General features: G+C 38.9%; 1 protein-coding gene across 2 annotated transcripts in view; it reads right to left on the bottom strand.

Moving 5' to 3' along the window:
- EEF2K (eukaryotic elongation factor 2 kinase) overlaps positions 1 to 18768 on the bottom strand; it is a 47429-nt gene that overhangs the window by 22123 nt on the left and 6538 nt on the right. Inside the window, exons 2-6 of one of the 2 annotated variants that reach the window (XM_072418935.1) lie at positions 17300 to 17350; positions 15328 to 15428; positions 9983 to 10043; positions 8392 to 8429; positions 5558 to 5729 (exon numbers count right to left, since the gene is read on the bottom strand). In XM_072418935.1, coding sequence (XP_072275036.1) covers positions 5558 to 5729; positions 8392 to 8429; positions 9983 to 10043; positions 15328 to 15428; positions 17300 to 17350 — 423 coding nt within the window. The remainder of the gene's footprint in view (positions 1 to 5557; positions 5730 to 8391; positions 8430 to 9982; positions 10044 to 15327; positions 15429 to 17299; positions 17351 to 18768) is intronic. The other variant, XM_072418936.1, reaches the window with a different exon arrangement.

Below are 18768 nucleotides of genomic sequence, written 5' to 3'. Positions count from 1 at the left end.
GCAGGTTGAAAGTGACAGGACCTGGAAATAGTAGGAATAACACACTAAGGCTACGTACACACGTGCAATAATTGTTGTTAGAAAGGATATTTCTTTCCATAAATAAATGCTGTACATACAGCACCGATCTGCTCTATGAAGGGGGGAGAACGACAGAGTGGCACCCCGCTGTGCTCTCTCCCCCTTCACTTTCATTACGATCGTTCCTCATGCGTGGATCTGGCAGGACGGTGCTTTGGACGACAGACGACAAGCGCTGTACACATGCAAGATTCTTGTCTGATATCAGCCCTGAACCAAATATCGGATGAGAATCATCTGACGTGTGTTTGTAGCCTATGCGTGTAAGCAAAACACTTGTGCATGGCCAAACATGTTTACATGTACACGTATGTTTAAAATGTGAGCATGGCAATTTACTGTGCTTGCCTGACAAAAAAAAAAAAAAACAGAAGAGTTTTATGTACAAATACTTTTGGACAGCAATAGAATATAAACATTCTAAAACCCCCATACACAGATAAGACATAGGACATAAAGTAAATAAGTCTAATGACCGCAGACCACTTCTGGATTGATTGGCAGAAATTATTTAAAGAACTGTCACCATGTAAGACAAAACATTTAGAAAGGCCAGCCCAACAAAGTTAAGGCATGCAAATAGAAAGCTGTTTAATAACCATGTTGTCTATTTTTAACAGAAAAAAATGAACAGTGTGAACATTATATCCATACAAATGGATATGTATAAACGCTGACGTTGACGCTGTACAATGTATTGCACTTTTATTATGTTTGTATAATTTGCTGACCTTTCCTTAATGATATACTATTATTTTCTGTTTTATTTATTTTATTTTTATATTATGTTGTGACTCTGGAAAATTTGTTATCCAAGTCTCTACCCTCCCCTGAGGAATCCAATAAGGCGAATAGCGTCGGGGACGAGACATATTATTTATTTTGGAACAAATGTTCCAAATCATTTAGTTTGTAATCTCTGTTATAATTTACAAGTGAAATTTATGTGATTATGCCAAAAAAGCCTCTCCTTCCTTCGCCTTTTCCTCTTTCAAATCATCATTACTAGAGGCTTGGCAGAAACTGTGAAAAACATTACCGCTCCCTCTTCTCTTCTCTACCAATTTATACGTCTCTTTTTAACAGCTTGGCCATAGTTTCAACTTTACAATGATATTGATAATAATAGATCCACAATTAATATTTTTTAATAATTACAATGGACAACAATTTCTGATTTTCTGGAGCAGTATAAATTCAAAAAGCCTAAGCCATGCTACGGATCTTTGTTTTGTGCCCATTGTTGTATTATAAGAGGCCTATGCCAGCAAACTATGGGTCTGATTTATTAAAGTTCTCCAAGGCTGGAAAGGATACAACCTGGGTAATCCAGCATGCTGTAATGAATCTGGTCCAGGATGAAAAACATTTGAGAACAAATAGCAAATGAATTTTAGGAAATCCATTACAGGTTTTCTGTATCACCCAGGTTCACTGATGAAAGTGTATCCTCTCTCCAGGCTTGGAGAGCTTTAATAAATCAGGCCCTATTTAAATATGTATGCAAAAGGGGTAAGCCATATACAATGATTATCTGCACCCTGTTCCGCAGTGCTTAAAGCTGCGTACACACGTCACATTTTTCTCGCCCAATAATCGGCATCGGCCAGATATCGGGCCAAAATCTGGCGTGTGTACAGCCGGCGTCGTTCATCGTCCGTGGATCTGTCCTGGCGGATCCACGAACGATGACCGATCCTAATGCAAGGGAAGGGGGAGAGCGTGCAGCAGGGTGCCGCTCTGTCGCTCTCCCTCTCTCCATAGAGCAGAACGGTGCTGTATGTACAACACTCATTCATGCATCGTGCAGTCCTTTGTCGTTGGAAAGGATTGTGAAAGATCCTTCAGACGACAAAAATTGCACGTGTGTACGCAGCTTTAGAGTGTTTTTGTGCCTCCTTCTAAAGGCTAAAGTAGCTGGGACTCATTGAAAACAAAACTCCTTCCCGTCACTATGTTGATGGTATTGTAATTCAGCAGTTGTTATGATACAGAAAGAGTAAATGAACAGAGAGACGAGCCATGGCTGAAAAGTGAAACAGACCACTAATTTATTTATATCTCTCTATTTAATACAACAGCATGCACTGAGTGGCAATGGTAAAATGGTAACAGCATGGAATGGTAAAATGACATATACAAATTCCATTAAAATGTAAATGTAATGTCAATTAGAATACTAAATAAAATTGTAATAATACTACTGATAACCGATTACTAAATGTATATCATACTACCGATTGAGACAACTTCCTCATCTGCTGGTAGCATTTCAAACAATAATAAAACTATAAACTTTAGGTTTATAAATGTATTCAGCAACCATTAAATAGATGACTTGAATTTTTGTTCATATGTTTTATGAAAAGTTTATTTCATTGTAAATTATATTGTTAATTTTCCTCTCTGTATTTTGCTAATTAGTATAAGTCTCTGTGATGTCCCCTGAAGAAGCCAAAATGGCGAAACGTATTGGGTATTTGGAGTACTTATTGACTAGATGTGGTTATTGATCATATGTAGACTTTCAAAAATGATCATTTGTTTCACGTTTTTTTATGTCAAATTAGTTGAGCTCTGTATAGCTTTAAAACTTTCAATATAAATGACCTTCTTGAACACATTTGTTGCCTTAAAGAGCCGTGCGTTGTTTCCTGCTCCACGCATTTGTCTAACATCAGGCTTGGCAACGTATCATTTACTGAAATCATACACCTTGGGACCCCACTTTATTATATTACCTGTATTCAGCAACACATATTATGTGCCATGGGAGACTCTTCACTTGAGAAAATGTCAGGTACAAAATACAAAACCCATAGCAATCAAAACCTATTGTGTGCAGATCTAGCTTCCATTGGATAAATTCTTTAATAAGTTTACAGGGCTGCATTATACCTGTAATATTTAAATTATTTGTATTATTTGAATATCATGTAGGATCATTTAAAATATCTAGAACAATCAAAACTTTTACAGGAGGTGGATAGCAGCGTAATATGTCGGCGCTATATAAATACTGGTTCATAATAATAATATCAAGTCAGTTTTAATTACCTAAACTGGTTGCACAGAAGCACACGTTTAATAACTACACTAAGGAAAATTATCAGACTGGTGGTTGAGTTACCACTTCCTCAGGTGAGACGCTACATGATGCATCCCACCCATGGCGTCTCTAATGTAGGAATGGGGGTAGCAGTGAGCAGTTCTGTACCATCCAATGCTGCCTGCAGTAAAATGATCTTTAGGAACCAAAAGCACTATGCGAGCAGCCAACAAATGTACATAAAGGTTTCAAAAAATCGGGCCTACTGTGTGATACATTCCCCTCCTCATAGATTGTAAGCTCTTCGGGGCAGGGTCTTTTTCTCCTCCTGTGTCACTGTCTGTCGTTTGCAACCCTTATTTAATGTACAGCGCTGTGTCATATGTTGATGCTTTATAAACACAGTTTATTATTAATATTATTATTAGCCAAATTCAGGTGTTTTAGATCTGCTTGGAATTCTACTCATGTCAGGATTAGGAGGAAAGTCTAAACTGCACCTGTATACTTTTGTGCCCTGCTTTTGCCCTCATGCCACTACCTGGGCATTGCTCTGATGCTTTACACAGTAGACACAGGACGTTTTAAACACAATATGATATTTATTCCTTTTTTGTTTCCCAGATTTGAATTACTACAAAACTGTTCTGACAAGTAGGTGTGCTAAAATGTGAAGAGAACACAAGGTCATAAGTTAAATTCCTGACTCTATAACCTGTCTACCAAGAGCAATGTAAACCAATTCATCACATTACTGTTCCTAGACAAACATTACTTCATGGCTCAAAGTACAAGTAGCAACATTTGGAAGAAAAAATGGCTGAAAAGTGAAACAGAAAACTGCTGCCTCGTGAGAGACAAAATAAGGAAGTATTGGACATAAGCTATGCTCAGCTTCAACAAACCAAAAAATAGCGATTCCAAGCTACATGTATGTAGAAATCCAGTAAAGCCACCAACCTTGCTGGGGAAAAAAATGTTGTGAAACTTTGGCTAAAATTTCGCTTTAGTTTGCAAGCAAGACAAGAGTTTAATACTGAAAATCTATGGCATATGGTGATGATATCCCTCAATGTATCCACAATGCTATACACAAATGTAGTTTAAAAATTACAACATTCTTATTGTAGGGCTTCCTGAAAAGACTCCGGAGGATTCTGATGTGAGGGTGGCAGTTCAACCTCTACCATATTCCTCCGAACTGACGCATCAAGGAGTTTGAGGTTGGGAAATTGTCTAAAATTTTAACCGGCTCATTTCAAATACAATGGGAACATCTTGCTTTGAGATCTCTTTTTATGAAAATCTCTATCCAGAATTATGTTAAAGAAGATCTGAACTCCAGAAGCTTTACCTAAAAAGGCACACTAAAGGCAAAGAACAAGATATTGCCTTACAACAGATGTATCCCCCAATACTAACTTACTTGTACCTTGTTCCCCAATGTATCCCTGGGTGTAAGTGGCCATTCTGATTGATAATCACGGAGGCAGTAGTTTCTAAATATATGCACACCCAGTTACATACCAAATCAGGATGAAATAAGACATAAGTCCATCAAGTTCAACTTGAATATTGTCACCCAAGAGAAACATGAGAATCTTGGATAAACGACTGATCAGCAGGGTGTCACTGGCTTGGACTGTCCCTCTCCCCAGAACAGAACAGTGCTGTGTTTATTCCCCAGAAAACGATCACCAAAAAATGTTTCCAGCATCAGTTTTCCTATTTGTGTCCAGGACTTTGGATTTCATACTACAGATATACAGCTATGAGGATCTAGGTATTGGACTGCCTAGGCACACTGACGCAATGTACTTTTGTTGTTCAGGAGAAATTCACCAAAAAAAAAAGGTGTGCATAGGCACAAAAATACATTTCTAGATGTTTCGAATAAGATAAGCAAATCATATTTTTCTCAAGTGTATTGCTTTTTTGCACAATTGTATTCAAACTCTGTAACCAGGATTGTACCTTTCCTGCCAAATGCTACCAAAAGAATGACTTCAGTGTCCTATCTAGTTATAAAATTATCATATGACTATAAAAATGTGAATCATATGACACTACTTGTTTGTGTGGAAAGGTTTGCCTAAAGCGGACGTAAACTCGTTTACTTTACATATAGGGGTAGACACCCCAAAAAGGTGCAGAACCTTTCTACCTTGCTCTCCTTTAAGCTTGTATAGTCCACCTAGTGCTTGAAAAAATCTCTCTTCAGCACTGAACATTTAAACATCATATTAAACAACTCTATAAATCAAAGCAACAGCTTTTTAAAAACTGGGTGCCCATGTCTAATAACAGCACAGTCCATGGAGAAGAGAGGAAGTTCGTATTAGGAGCCCGTGTATGTTTGTCTGTGCTGCCACATTCACTACATAGCAAAACACAAATACATTTCCCAAGACAATAAGGAAATTCTACCTGCTTTGGTGGTTTATGCCGGTTGTACTCCTCTCCCCATAGTTTGGCCTCCATTTGGAGTCGGACATCTTCAAAATATACGTCTCTGTCTACAGTCTCCAGGTACCTCTTGGCTACATAATTGTAAGTACTTTTCCATTGCTGATTGTGCGAGAAATTAGACAACTTCTTCCTGGGAATACAGAAAATGATTACAATGCATGGATGTACAACCAACATCAAGACTGCCCAAGTTTTGTTAGTTAATGTTACATTAGGAATGCTTTGATTTTTATCTCTTCAATTACGTTTACACCTAAAGCTGGTGCTGGTATTGCTCTCCAGTTGCTTCCTCTACTGTATTCAACAAATGAAAAAATCCAACAACCTGCAGGTGGGATATGCTAAGTTAAGCCGCAGACAGAAATTCCAGAGGTTGCTGGAAATGTTTTTTGGGACAGACAAAATAATGAGCACTGTACACCCGGAGGGGGTGGAGGACAAGCAATTGGCTGTGCTCCCCTCCTTGAACAGCAGTCATTCCCAATTGGTCATTCATCAATCAGACATTAGGCCGCTACTGTACACATCAGATTTTTGCCCTAAACAAGAATGACAGCACATCTTGGGCGAATATCATCGCATGCATGTACGTAGTTTTAGAATCATCTGACAGGAGACCTTTGTGTTGCCGCGTTACCCATTCTTGCCTTCCACCTTCTCTCCTTTGTATCTGTTGCACACAGCTTCTGCATTAATTGACATATTGGGCCTGATTTATTAAAGCTCTCTGAGGCTGGAGAGGATACACTTTCATCAGTGAAGCTGGGGGATAAAGATATGGGAAGAAACAGCAAGCAGCAGGTAGATACAAGGATTGGTTGCACCAATAAGTATCAGACTGGGGTAACTCCAGGAGCACCTATGCCAAAAATAAAGTTTGAATTTCCAATAGGGGCAATAACTATAAGCCTTGCCTCTCCCACAGCAGTGATCAAACATTGAACTGAGAAGAGATGTCAAGGTGTCTTTATTAAAAAATAAAAACCCGCATGCAGGTTACAATCTCACCCGAATTTCTTGAAATTATGGTAGATAATAAATCAGCATTTTTTTTAATAGTGAGGCATTAAATAAGGATGGTAAATCATTTAGTTAAGTTATTCATTTAGAGCAGGGGTGTCAAACTCAAATACACAGAGGGCCAAAATAAAAATCTTAGACAAAGTCGCGGGCCAACCTTGAAATGTATTGAAAACATTGAGGAAATTTCTCCTTATTGGCTATGAAACCTTTTCATATGGAAACAAAGAGGTTTTGCTTCACATTTAATCTGGAACAAGCTTATAATAAAGAGGCATAATATTTTTTTTTTTTAAGAAAAAATCTTATGCCTCTTTTTGTTTGTAGCCTTCTGAGTTAAATTTCAATGGTAACTTTTTTGCACAGGCTAACAATAATAATACCAATATTCTTCTAAGAAAATCAAACCATTCAAGTCCATGCCTTGGAGTAGCAAGGAAAAGTACAGCTGAGGAGGAGTGCTGGAAATGCCAGACGCGGCCAATGCGGGGCTAAATCTTATGAGTGGCCCACTGCTGAAACTCTCTCTTCACTGAAATAAGGCTGCTACTAAAATTCCCAGCATGATTTGCTTCTGTAAAACAGTCCAATGCAGGGCCACGCATAGGCAGAGAGCCCGCTGGTCTATAGATCCGAGTGACTCCGGGAATTGTAGTAGCGGCGCTATTTCAATGTAGCGGCGGGCCAGCTGCAGTTCATATTTAGGATTCCTTTGGGGGCTAGATTTGGCCCCCGGGCCAGAGTTTGACACCCCTGATTTAGGGGAATTGCTGTTTAATCACAAACAATCAATTCTCCAGCATCTTATCAAGACTGTAGAAAAGAACAGGTATTTAGTATGAAAACCTGTTTGAGGTCTGTGTGTAAGGCTGCATACACACATGAGCAATAATTGTCGTTGGAAAGGATCTTTCAAAATCCTTTCTAACAACAAAAAACTACACGATGCATTAACGAGCTCTGTACATACAGCACCATTCTGCTGTATGGAGAGGGGATGGGAAGAACAACGGAGCGGCACCCCTTGCGCTCTCTCCACTTCACTTTTATTACGATCGTTCCTTGTCCATCGTCTGTGGATTCACCAGGACAGTCATTACGAGCAATGTACACATGCCAGATTTTTTTTTTAATTAATTTAATAAAGACACCCTGATATCTCTTCCCACTTCTGTGTTTGATCACTGCTGAGGGAGAAGCAAGGTTATTTTTAGTTATTGTCTCCTTTGGTATAGGTACTGCATAAGTGCTGCTGGCGTTATTCCAGTTATCAACATTGAACCATTTTATTCTTTGTTCACAATATGTAAAAAATCTAATTCCTGAATATGCTATGAATGACAAACAAGATGTTTTTCAGTAACTACAGTCAAATGCATTTTATCAAAGCGTGGTCTAACGTTTCAGTACAATACTAAAAGTTTTCTGGCACATTTGTCTTATATTCATTTTAATTTTGTATACAGATTTGTAACCTCTTCTACGGATGATCTGCAATTGCTCAATGACCAATGCAAAAATGACAGAATACATACTGACCATGAATTGAAAATCAATAACTTGTACTACAGACAATCGTACTGTAAGCAATTTAAAAATCTCAAAAGGAAATGGAATAACCTGGAGTTGGACTGCATTGCTTCCAGTTGCCAATTTAGTAGCTTTGCACTTGTGTAATAATAATCAAACTGTCACACTCTGATCCTCTTTAAATATTTAAAAAAAAAACTTCAAAAAGAAACATTTTTGTAAAAGAAGGAACCTTTACTTACGTTCTGTAGCATTCCCTCATTGCTCCTCGACCAAAGGGCTGATGTAAACAGAAACAAGAGGCATTAATAAATGCATTAGGACTCATACATTCTATTTGTTTCACATTCATTGTACAATGCTATCAGCTCAATATTCTTCAAAGGCAAATTATAATATATGGCTCCAAAATATAATTTATACCTCCATGTTTCAATGGTGTGATGAATAATGTAAACTGGCTATATCCAGTTAAATGTTTGCAGGATCACGAAACAATCAATATTGTTCTCATGTTGATCGTTTACTTGATTGCCATATATTAGTTTTCATAATTATATATATATATATATTTAGCAATCTAACATCTAATTTGTAGTACACATGTGAGAGTACACAGGAACAATCATAGATCAGTCCAGAGTTGGATTGAATGAGCTTGCAATGAGAGAGCTGTATTCATGCGTGCCCCCAATAGAAACATATTTGTGTGAATTTCTCAGGGTTCACATCATCCGTGGACATGAGATCTTCCATCGGCAAGGAGTCATTGACTCTATGGAGCCAGTGAGGGAGGGTTGGTGGAGAAGTATTTCTCCAACACACTGATATACATGCTTTTGCCGCATTTAATAAATGCTGCACCAGGGATTTCTTATATCGTTTTCTGGGCATGGTAGAAATGGGTAATAGAGCCAATTCTGGTTTATCTGTCAATATCAGTCAGGCGGAGAATTCATCACCCTCCCCATTATTGTCTCAAAAGGACATGTCTAGAAAATATGAAATAGTGTGCCTGGAGCCAAACTGCAGCGCCAGCGGGATGGATCAGCATGGTTATAAATCTTAGCCAGGGTCCCGGTACCATCCGGCGAGTAACTTGTAATTTAGTTCCTGGCATTTATTGCAGATCGAAGCTTTGTGTACAAAGTATAATAGGGCCTCATGTTGCTCGTCTGTAAATGGCATTACCAGATCACTCTCCCATTTACGAACAAGGGGCAGTGATGGTGTAGTGTGTAATAGTAGTTGGATTTGGCTGTTCTAACAAATGCAAATGTTCACAATCAAACACACAACTTTTAAACTCACTGAAAAATCTATTCCCACGTTTCACTGAAAAAATGCTGCATTGTGGGAACATTACTGACCAAGTACTTCCCTAGTACTTTTTTTTTAGGAAGAAATCTGTCTGAGTATAGGCACACTAAGGTTATGTACACACATGGAATAATTGTCTTGTAAAGGATCTTTCATGATCTTTTCCAACGACAAACAACTGCACGATGCATGAACGAGCGCCGTACATACAGCACAGTTCTGTTCTATGGAGAGGGGAGGGGAGAACGATGGAGCGGCACCCCGCTGTGCTCCCTTCCCTTCACTTTATTACAAACGTTCCTCATCTGTGGATCAGCCAGGACGGTCGTTTGGATGACGAGCGCTGTACACACACCAGATTCTCGTAAGATATCAACCCTAAGGTGATTATCGGACGAGAACCATTGCACGTGTGTACGTAGCCTAACAGATTTTAGTAAATACAGAACAAATTGTGACTTCAGTTGTTACACCTAATTTTCAGCAGCTGTGGAGAAAACTGGGATCACTTACCTGAGAAGCCATTTTAATATGTACAGCATCCTGCACCCACTGACCAGACACTGCATTGTATCTGCACAAATACAAAAAAAAGAATCAGCATATTAGAGTCCAGCTATATACCATATATGAAGGAGTCCAACATGCTTTTTATTTGGTTTATGTATTTTATAAAAAAAACTATTACATTATTTTTCTTTAAGTAAATAAACAGATAAAAATGTCCTAAGCATTTCTACAGCCAATGAAGAAATGGGAAAGTGCTGGGATTTCACTCCTTACCCAACAACAAAGTAAAAAGGTGATCCTTCTAAAGAGATTACATATACCCTCTTAGATAGTGGTCATAAGACTGTTCCCAAATTTTACCTCCGCTTCACAACACAAATGTTTGGAAGGATTTTCCATTACCTTCTGTCCCATAGACAGTGATCACCAGCACTAATCCTTCCAAACACTGTCCAAAACTAAAGAAACAATTTTTGCTTTAAGAAACTTCATTTTCCATATCTCAGAGTTGGATCATGTAAAAAGAAAAATGCAAAACTTACATCCTTTAGTACTTTGCCATATGACAGCCACCATTTAGTGGTTATTGTGGTCAGACACTATTTCATTACCAAGGACAGAAAAAAAGCCATGTGCTTCATGCTAATGGAATCTTAAATTACTTTGTAAAAGATCTGTAAAGATTTTTCTTCAAAGCTGAACTCCATAGTTTTGCCAGTTAAGGTTCTAGAAGCATCCCGGTAACTACCACACCCAAAGTATGTGTCTACTAACTCACATGGGACAGATAATGAAAATAACTATTATATTACTAGTTACTATTTTTCCACATTAGTCCCCATACATTACTATCCATTTTCAGGGTTCTCCCTAGGCACTTTTAGCTGGGTGCACCACCCTGCACTTTTCAGCACCCACCCGGCTGTTTTTGAGTGGTTACCAAAGAGTTTGGTCACTATACAGGGGCTGCCACCCACCTACAATTTCTTCCCAACCAGCTTAAAAAATTTTTTGGGTTGCGCACTACATTTTGTCTTGGACATATCCTTTCTTCATATTATAATTCAATGTGGCCTACCAAATACCATCAGAAGTATATACATCACTTATGTATTTCTTTGTGTATGAATGTATATACATACATACATAAATATCTTTTTAATCATCAGTTTACCTGCTTCTATACATGCCCCTAAATAAGCTGTAAGGCGAAACGCGTCGGTTTATGAGACAATTAATGCTAAATTCTCAACTCCAATAATCTATGGTCAGCTCTATTTTGTATAGACCTACTACCCCGATTAGATGCGGTCTTAAAATGGGCACGGGGAACACTTTTATATATTTCAACTTATATTGTTGATTGATATCATTTGTGATTTGTAAATACACATTCTGATATTTAATCAAAACCCTTGTTCTTTGTATTTTCCTCTGTTTACACAGTTAGTTTATTATGTAGCAAAGTGGGGGGAAATAGTAGTTTTTCTCACAGCCCCAGACATGCTCATTTTGTGTCCCACCGCTTGAGGCTGCCATTCTCTTTTGTTTGCCCCCCTGCAACCATTTTCACTTAAAGAGGTCAGGAAAAGCCACCTAGACACACTTCATAGTACAAGTTTAATTTATTGTGACACCATTATTGTGCGTATTCATTGTTTTCACACAAAAGAAAGTATTTAGGTTCTATTGCTGGCAAAGGGTTTTTACTATTTTTCAAATTACTTGTCCAATTGGTTTAAAAGTCTACCACTTCAATAGAAAACTCTCACCAGTTATTTTAAAGCAGGCTAAACATCATTTATGAAACGTTTAACTAACTCACAAGTAATAGAATCAGAGATGCAGCATGGTTCGGCAGGCTATGAACACTTCACGTCAAGAGGTCATTGCTCTCCACAGCACAAACATAACTCTCCGCTCTATTTTTGGCCTTTTAAGGGCTCTGTATGATGTTACCCCAGCAGCTGGGTTATATCTAAAACATGACTATGTTTAGAATATTCTTGGCCCATGTTCTAAAATGTAATTCTAAGGAAAAATACATAGATAACATTTTTCATTCCAAAGTGCACATATTATCGGTTCAGGTGGAACCATCTAAATGGTTTCCTCAAATAAAATTCCCACTGTAATTTACAAAAAAACACCCCTCTTAGGCTACATACAGACGTAAAACGATTCTCGTCTGATAATCGGTTCAGGGCCGATATCAGACGAGAATCTGGCGTGTGTACAGCGCTTGTCGCCCGGATGATCATTCTGGCAGATCTACAGGCGAGGAACGATTGTAATGAAAGTGAAGGGGAGAGAGCACATCCGGGTGTCGCTTCTTCCGTCTTTCCCCTCCCCTCTCCATTGAGAAGAACAGTGCTGTACATCGCTTGTTCATGATTCCTGCAGTCTTGCACGCTGACAACTAATAATTATGTTTTTTTTAAATTTGCATACTGAAAACTTTACAATAGTTATAAATTTTCCATCACCTCTACATAGAAAACACAGCTAAACAATATCTTGATGCCCTAATAATTAAAACCACAATGCAATTTTCATGGACTGACATTTTAATACATCTGTATAGTAAAAATGATTGTACAACTCAGCTATGGGGAGAGATTAGCTGAACTGCCCATAGGGTTTTATATCTGGGATATGTTTATTTCCCCGGTGGTTGAACTTGATGGACGTGTGTCTTTTTTTCAGCTTGACTTACTATGCAACTTCTTGATGCCCTAATAATCAAAACCAAAATGCAATTTTTAAGCAATGGCATTTTCTATTGGAGTACAGTATTCAAGGAACTTTCCAGGCAGCCGACACTTATCAGCCTCCTGGGCCATACCGGATATTATTAGTGAGTACTAGCAAAAAAAAAGATAAGCAATTTTGGAGGTCTTCGAGACACACCAACATAAAAGGGACACCATTTTTAACAGTTACAATATAGTAACCAGCAATACCAAAGTACCCCTTGTTGTGGTATGCTTGTCTAATATTAAAAACCTGAAAACACATCAGTTCTGCAGTAAAAAGCGTTTAGATTTGTAATAAAATCCTCGTCCCTAGCTGGCTGCATATGTTATCCAAACCTTCCTAACTAGAAAGCTACGTGTCACAGGGAAGCATTCCAAATTTACTGGGAACATTCCTGGAACTCAACCAGGTTTCTAAGAGTACAAGCCAGGCAGCCACTTAACATGTAGATGTCCAAACACACTCGCTCTGTATCGAATTGCAACTACAGCACAATGCAAGCAAAATGTGAGCAAAACAATATCTAGTACGGTGTGTTTTTTAAACCAGGGGTGTCCAACTTCTGTCCTCGAGTGCCACAGTGGATTTTCACATAAACAGTTATTTTTTGACTCTATAAGCCAGGGGTCGGCATACTCTGACCTTTAGGCCACATACGGCCAGCCGGTAGTGTGTTCTGGCCTAACGTCCCCTGGCCAATCCGGCCTAATGCAGGCCGGCAACCCGCGACTCCGGATCTGCCAGGGGGTGTTAGGAACTGTCGGACCTCTGGTGCGGCCTCCCTGCTGTGGCTCCCCTATTTACCACGGCAGGCCTGCCACTGGGGTAAATAGGGAACGCTCCCTGAAGGTAAATCCCTCTCCTCTGCAATGCATACGGAGGAAAGGGATTTCACTTCAGGGGGCGTTCCTTGGTGGGGGGCGAAGCCATTAGGGTGGGACTCAGAGTCCGGCCTAGTGTGCTCCCGCCCACCCCTGAAATGGCCTAGTGGCCATAAAAGTTTGCCGACCCCTGCTATAAGCCATATTTTACTACATTTACTGGTGTTTGTTGGTGAAATAGTAAAAATATGTGTATATCCAAGTCCTAGAGGACTGGAAATGGACGCCTGTGTTCTAAACGTGCATCATGCCATGAAGCAGCAGCTGGAGAATGAGTTGTATACAAAAATATACAGTACACAACAAAAGCATATGGAGAAATATTTGTAATGCTGTTCAGCCATTCTCGAAATTCACATATCCCTGAAACATCCCAAAACCAGAATAGTGACATCACTACGATTGTGGCTTTCTGTAGTAGCTGCCTGTTTATTGGTCTGTGAATAGTGATGGGTGTAGGCAGAATGCGCTTAAGGAAATATAGAAGCTTTGCCACCACCACAACTCCAGTTTCTCTTTGATCAACACCGATAACGTTTGCAACAGATATAAAAAATCTGCTGCCTTTGCATTATCTGTGCTGGCCCTTCGCTATCACACATCAACTGCTATGATGTTGGAGCAAGAAAATTGTAACCCCCCCACCCCCAGGTGCCCACCTGATCCTAGATTTCTTTGTGGATCCTCCAGCACGAGCTATGAATTGAGGGGGTATAATTTTGCTTGAATCGTTTTTCTGTGCTCCTCTTCTAAATGTCCTAACAATTACCCCAGCTTAATCAGAATTGCTGGGCAGCACTGTGCAATGCAAAAGAGCCAAACTGGCACAAAGAACATAACCTCCAGCATTTTTGCTGCACTTGTTAAGCTGACCATACATGTAGCCAGTGTTCTCTCCAGCTCCTTTTAGCTGGGCGCACCACCCAGCACTTTTCAGTAACCACCCGGCTGTTTTTGGGCGATTACTAAGTTGGGTTACAATACTGAGGCTACCACCCGCCTATAGTTTCTTCCAATCCTGTTTTTAAAAACTTCGGGGGAGAACACTTCATGTAAAGCAATTAAAAAGATAAACTGGAGGTTCAAAATGACCACAAGATGATGGCATTGTTTTGGCCCAGATAGAAATCCAGCTGAAAAATAGGATCACTTTTCACGTAATAGTAGTTTCCTTTCCCCACATTCCATTTGATTTTTCAGAAAACTGAACAGTTTTTGGACCTATTTTGATTAACAACCTGAAATCAGTCAAATATAATCAATCTGGTGCAGTATTCCCCCCAGCCTCTTTTAGCTGGGCGCATCACCCGGCACTTTTCAGTAACCACACGGCTGTTCTTGGGTGGTTACTGATGAGTTGGGTCACAATTCAGGGGCTTCCACCCGCCTACAATTTCTTCCCACCCAGTAGTGTTTCCATCCTTATTTTGTACGTCAAGTATATTTTAGAAGACTGGCTGAACTGAATCAAAACATTTATGGTAAAGTAGACAATTCACATATAGTATATAGTTCAACTGATTGTATATTTAGCTTTTGGTCTGGAGTTATGTAAAAAATGTTATACATATTGTCTGGAATAAGTCATAAGGGAAGCAATCTGCCCTCCTGCCATGTCAGACAACAAAGTGGACGCCACAACCTCAAGAGTGACCCAAGGACTCCGACTACTCTACGGCTACTTTGCTGGAATCTAGAGAAGAAACAGACCTATGTCGGATGGCATTCTCCGTTTCTATTTCTTCCAAATGGAACTCGGCCCATGGGTCAGGCATCTGCTTGGCTTTCTGGATGGCATGTTTCCAGGCCTCCTGCAAGTACAGAGACAATGGTTTTAGTTTTCATCCTTCACTAAATATAATGAATTCTCATATCATAGTAAATTCAACAAACAGGCCATAGAATCGTTCTACAATCAAGGGAAAAAGAAGATAAGGACTGGATGGTCAACGCAATAAAGATTAGTAGTGAACTAAAAATATGTTTTCACTGACAAGGTGCATTCACACTGTAAAATCTTTATTTGACATCTGCTAAAATGTATTTAGACATGCAGAACATAAGCAAATACAAAGTTTATACACACAGATGAAAGTAAAACAAAATGAGATAAACTATGTGCAGACATTTGGAGCTAGGATGCTAGTCTGTAAAGCCCAACAAATAAATGCCTTGGAATTCCCAAAGAAAGCAATACATGTGTCCATTATTAGACGTCTAGGGGCACCTATACACATCAGACAGCACATTCACTGCAGGGTGAATCTCTGAAGACCAAAATCAGTAAAAGGCCAAAAACAAAGCACAAACAATGAGAAATGCTAAGCCAGATCCACCAACCCCCAACTAATAATTACATTATAAGCAACCTGACTAAGAGGTCCCAGGGCGTCCTTCAGGGGCAAAGGCCATGTTTATGTAACCGGAGGCATTAGTTTAAATAGCTTTTTACAATTTGTTCTCACCCCACCCCCAAGTAAACTTTAAAACACAACACCATCAATTCAACACTTTACATGTTAAGCTGGGTAAACACGTGCAAAAAGTGTCGTTAGAAAACGAATGACTAACGATTATGCACGATTATTTTAAACAATCGTATTGTGCACAATTCTGTACATGCTGTAACGATACGATTGTTCAAATATAATTCACCAATAATGTACACACGCTAGATACGATTGTTTGAACGATGCAGAAAGTGACATGTAAAGGAGAAAGTGTACCGCAGAACCAACCATGATCACTGAACGATAGATAACAATGATCGTCACCCAAACAGATCAGCCAGGACGGTCGTTTGTTTCCAGCGACAAACCTTGTTAAATGGCATCATTGTGCACTTTTTTTGTTAAGGATTATTGGACGAACGGTTGTTAGTCATTCGTTTCCAACAATAATTATTGCACGTGTGTACGCAGCTTTAGTTTGTGTAGAAAAAGTGCATAATTGCATTTAGTTTTTTTTTCTCTTTATGTATAATGTCTCACAAATCTCACAAAATGGATAACTGGGCACAAACAATGACAATACTTTATTACAGGGTTCTCCTCAGGCCCTTTTAGCTGGGCGCACCACCCGGCACTTTTCAGCACCCACCCGGCTGTTTTTGGGTGGTTACCAAAGAGTTTGTTCACAATACAGGGGCTGCCACCCACCTAAAATTTCTTCCCACCCGGCTTGAAAACATTTCTGGGTTGAGCACTGTATTATATACCGATATAATACGTGACATGATTAGCAACTATTGTTTGAAAACAGGAATTAAGGGTTATATGGAAAACGTGATCATCTCACACAATTTTACAGCTACCACCACCACGATGAACAATGCAATGTAGGGTATAATGAAGAATGCAATCCATTGTCTGTATTATGCAGGGTACAGACGTGAATTGTATTAAAGATTACCATTCTCTGTGCTTTGAATTAAAGTAAAATCCAAAATAAGAAATGCCAGAATAAAAGACGCTATAACTAGAAAAAACACATGGGGTTCTACTTATAAAACAGTGAATCTGACATTCCATCAAAAATGTGGGAATCGTCCAAGTCCATGTGTTTCAATTGAAGGCTTCTATTTTAATGAATAAAAAGTAAAAAGCACAGAGAATGGGGGTAAATACACTCCCAGGATTTGTTATAGACCCACAAAAAAGAAACAACTATCAAAAACACATACCCGACTCCGCTCAGTCAAGCAGCCATGCTTATTAGAGTTGTGTTTGTCTTTCTAGAAATGCACAAAAGTATTAATGAACCATCACCCAAAGCAAACAGCAACATACACCGCAAATAACGAATACTAATAACATATACAGTAACAACATCCATACACTTCAGTGAGTCGCCATTGCTCACTTGCAGGCAATCTAGTTTAGGTAAACCGATACTGAACTGTCACAGAAGTGTGAACAATCTATTATTAATGTACATCGTTTAACTTTAAAGGTTTGTGTTGGGTTTAGTGCAAGTGAAATGAATGTCCTGTGTGGAGTATGTACTGAGCACTATTGGAAGTATTTAGGAAAAAATTGGGTTGGTGTGTTGTGCCCAAAGTTTATGAATCTTGCCTATTTTACCCCTTTTGGTGTAAAAATTAAAATAATAAAGGAGAGAAGTGAGTTTTTTGGCAAACAATGTAATTATATTGTAAGCATACATAAACAATATAAAAATTATTACTCATATGTTTGTCCCATCTCTATAATAGTTCATGAAGGCTTTTTACGGAACCAGCTACTAAATATGGTTCAGCTAGCTATCGTCAATGATTGATAACAAAAAAAGAGCTACTTTTACATCTTTAATAGGTCCAAATTACTTCATGGGATTGAACAGGACTGGAAACCAAGTAGAGATCAACTAATGGTCTTTTTGAGACAGAAATTCTTGAATACTGGGTACAACATAGGTCTTAGGGCCCAACACGTTTCATCTCTAGACTTCCTCAGGGGTAACACAGACCGCAGCAATAATGCCCACTAGTGCTAGGAGTGATGAATGAAGGTAATATCCACCTGTGGGGTTGTTTTTGGTTTAAGAATATCACACTAATATTTAGGAATAAAGAACTTGTTGTTAATTCCTTATGGTAGAGATGGCAGCTTAAATGGTGCAGTGTGAAAGGTATCATTAAATAATGATGTAATGGGATGCAAATTGTAAAGCTGAGAGAGAAGAGGGGGTTAATCTCCATGCTTCTGGCATCCCAGGAGGAAAATTTAGCAACCAGTATTATAGTATGAGCATTAAGCACTATGGGAAATTTATAAGGAACCTTCTAAATTGTAAGCTCTTCGGGGCACGGTCCTCTCCTCCTTCTGTGTCACTGTCTGTATTCGTCATTTGCAACCCCTATTTAATGTACAGCGCTGTGTAATATGTTGGCGCTATATAAATACTGTTTAATATTAATAATATAATAATATTAATATAAAAGTGTATTCCAACAGCAAATCATCTACATAGCTAGCACCCAGGAATAGGTCATCACATACATTGTGACGTGTCTGGTGCAATGTTAAAATGTGAATAAAAGATCCATATATTACACAAATATTACTTGAGCTGACCATCTATTAGGGTACTGCAGCCATTATTATTTGCCTGCCTATTACCAACCTAGAACAGTAGTATCACATACTTTTA

The sequence above is a fragment of the Pyxicephalus adspersus genome, chromosome 7, assembly GCF_032062135.1.
Source record: "Pyxicephalus adspersus chromosome 7, UCB_Pads_2.0, whole genome shotgun sequence".
Lineage (NCBI taxonomy): Eukaryota > Metazoa > Chordata > Amphibia > Anura > Pyxicephalidae > Pyxicephalus > Pyxicephalus adspersus.
The sequence above is the reverse complement of the archived record's forward strand: the minus strand, read 5'-3'. Positions and strand labels throughout refer to the sequence as shown.